General features: G+C 52.1%; 1 protein-coding gene across 1 annotated transcript; it reads right to left on the bottom strand.

Moving 5' to 3' along the window:
* Window positions 1–83: 83 nt before the first annotated feature.
* Pmar_PMAR028814 (conserved hypothetical protein) lies at window positions 84–1,183 on the bottom strand (the record flags this gene model as incomplete). Its single annotated transcript, XM_002766105.1, has 6 exons — window positions 84–173; window positions 223–301; window positions 353–477; window positions 742–835; window positions 1,092–1,154; window positions 1,176–1,183. The coding sequence occupies 6 exons, from the start codon at window positions 1,181–1,183 to the stop codon at window positions 84–86; spliced, it is 459 nt and encodes a 152-aa protein (XP_002766151.1).
* Between the last annotated feature and the right edge of the window lie 365 nt (window positions 1,184–1,548).

Raw genomic sequence — 1,548 nt, 5'->3', positions numbered from 1 at the left:
AGCGACACCCTCCGCTGTTGGAAGGCCACCACCCTCTCTAAATACTCCCGATAAGGCGAGCAACGTCGGACCTATCACGAGCACTACCCGAGATGGCAACCATCATCTACCTCCTCCTCCACCATTCTCTTCATCTCGATCAGCTCCGCTTCGCGTTTTTTCAGCTCAATTATCTACCACACCTTCGCCAAATCATCACAGAGCCCTCCAAGAAGACCTCACCTCCCCATCCAACCCACGACACTCCCTCTCCTCTACCTGTCGTTTCTTCTCAGCTTTCCCCACCTTACTATCAACAACCCTGACTACCACCCCTCAGCCACCCTCCAACCTACCCCTCCCCCCCTCTCACTTCAAAAAGTCCTCATTAGCCGCCTTTCGTATTCTGAGGTCCTCCCTACGAGCCTTCAGCCTCTCCTCGCGCTCACTACAATGTGCCAATCTCAACGCTGTTTGCTGCCTGGTCTCGCCGAGCTCCTGGTGTAACAACAGTGTTGAACGAATGTATGTTTGCTTCCCTCAGCTGAGCTAAGCAGTCTCCACATTTACTATACAACAAAATCGGATACAGAAAGAGCAACAAAAGTTTCCCGAAATTTTCTCACATTTTTCATATCTTCACCAACACACATAGCCGACCATGTACATATCTCCCCACAGTATAAGCCTCCACTCACGACACCCGCTACAGTCACATCGATAAATTAGAGATAATCAAATACGTGGAGCTCCTTCACTCACCTCCTTCAGCTCCCTATCCTCCTTTGCTATACGAACCAGCTGTAGGGTAGATGAGCCCGACCTCTCTAGAGACTGCAGTTTCAGTCGGCCCTCTCTGACCATCCCATCACTCACAGGGGCTCTCCGCGGATCTGACACGACACCAACCACGCCCCTTAGGATAGGACAAGTCCACACAGGGGCCCATCCAGCTTTGAGAGATAGCACAGTCCCCAGGGTTTGATAACAATCGGGAAATGTCGACATTCTCATGGGAAACTGTTCCAAGAATGTGCTCCTATCCAAGTGAGTTCCCCCCGGTAGCATTATAGGTTCCTAGATGATCCCCAGAGTCCACCCCCTATCCTCACCTTGCCCCCTCGTCCTCCTTACCCTCCTCTTTATCGATAGGGCCGGGGGTGGAGGGCTGCCTCCTACCCCCAAAAGGCTCTCACTCTCCCATCTCTCCATAAACTAACGCCACTGCCCTCCAGCATGACCACCATACTAACACTGCACCATCCACCACCACGTTACGTAATATACGAACAACACTCAAAGGTATCATCAACGTTGGTAAATGCATTTCTACCGTCACCCTCTAGTCTGTGTTTTGGACGCCACCTCAGCCTCCAACCTCTCCAGCCGCTTAACGATCTCTGCCATATCCTCAGCCCTAGTCCGCTGCCCCTTGCTAGTCCCAGAGGTTGACGGGGTCGTCTCCATTCCAGCTGCCCGCCCTACAGTCCTCGTCATTTCCGCTCTTGTTGTTGTTGCCATCCCAACAATTCCAATATTACTACTGCTCACATCCACCTCTGCCTCAGC

Source organism: Perkinsus marinus (assembly GCF_000006405.1).
Source record: "Perkinsus marinus ATCC 50983 genomic scaffold scf_1104296973594, whole genome shotgun sequence".
Lineage (NCBI taxonomy): Eukaryota > Perkinsozoa > Perkinsida > Perkinsidae > Perkinsus > Perkinsus marinus.
This window is presented reverse-complemented; position numbering and strand designations above follow the sequence as displayed.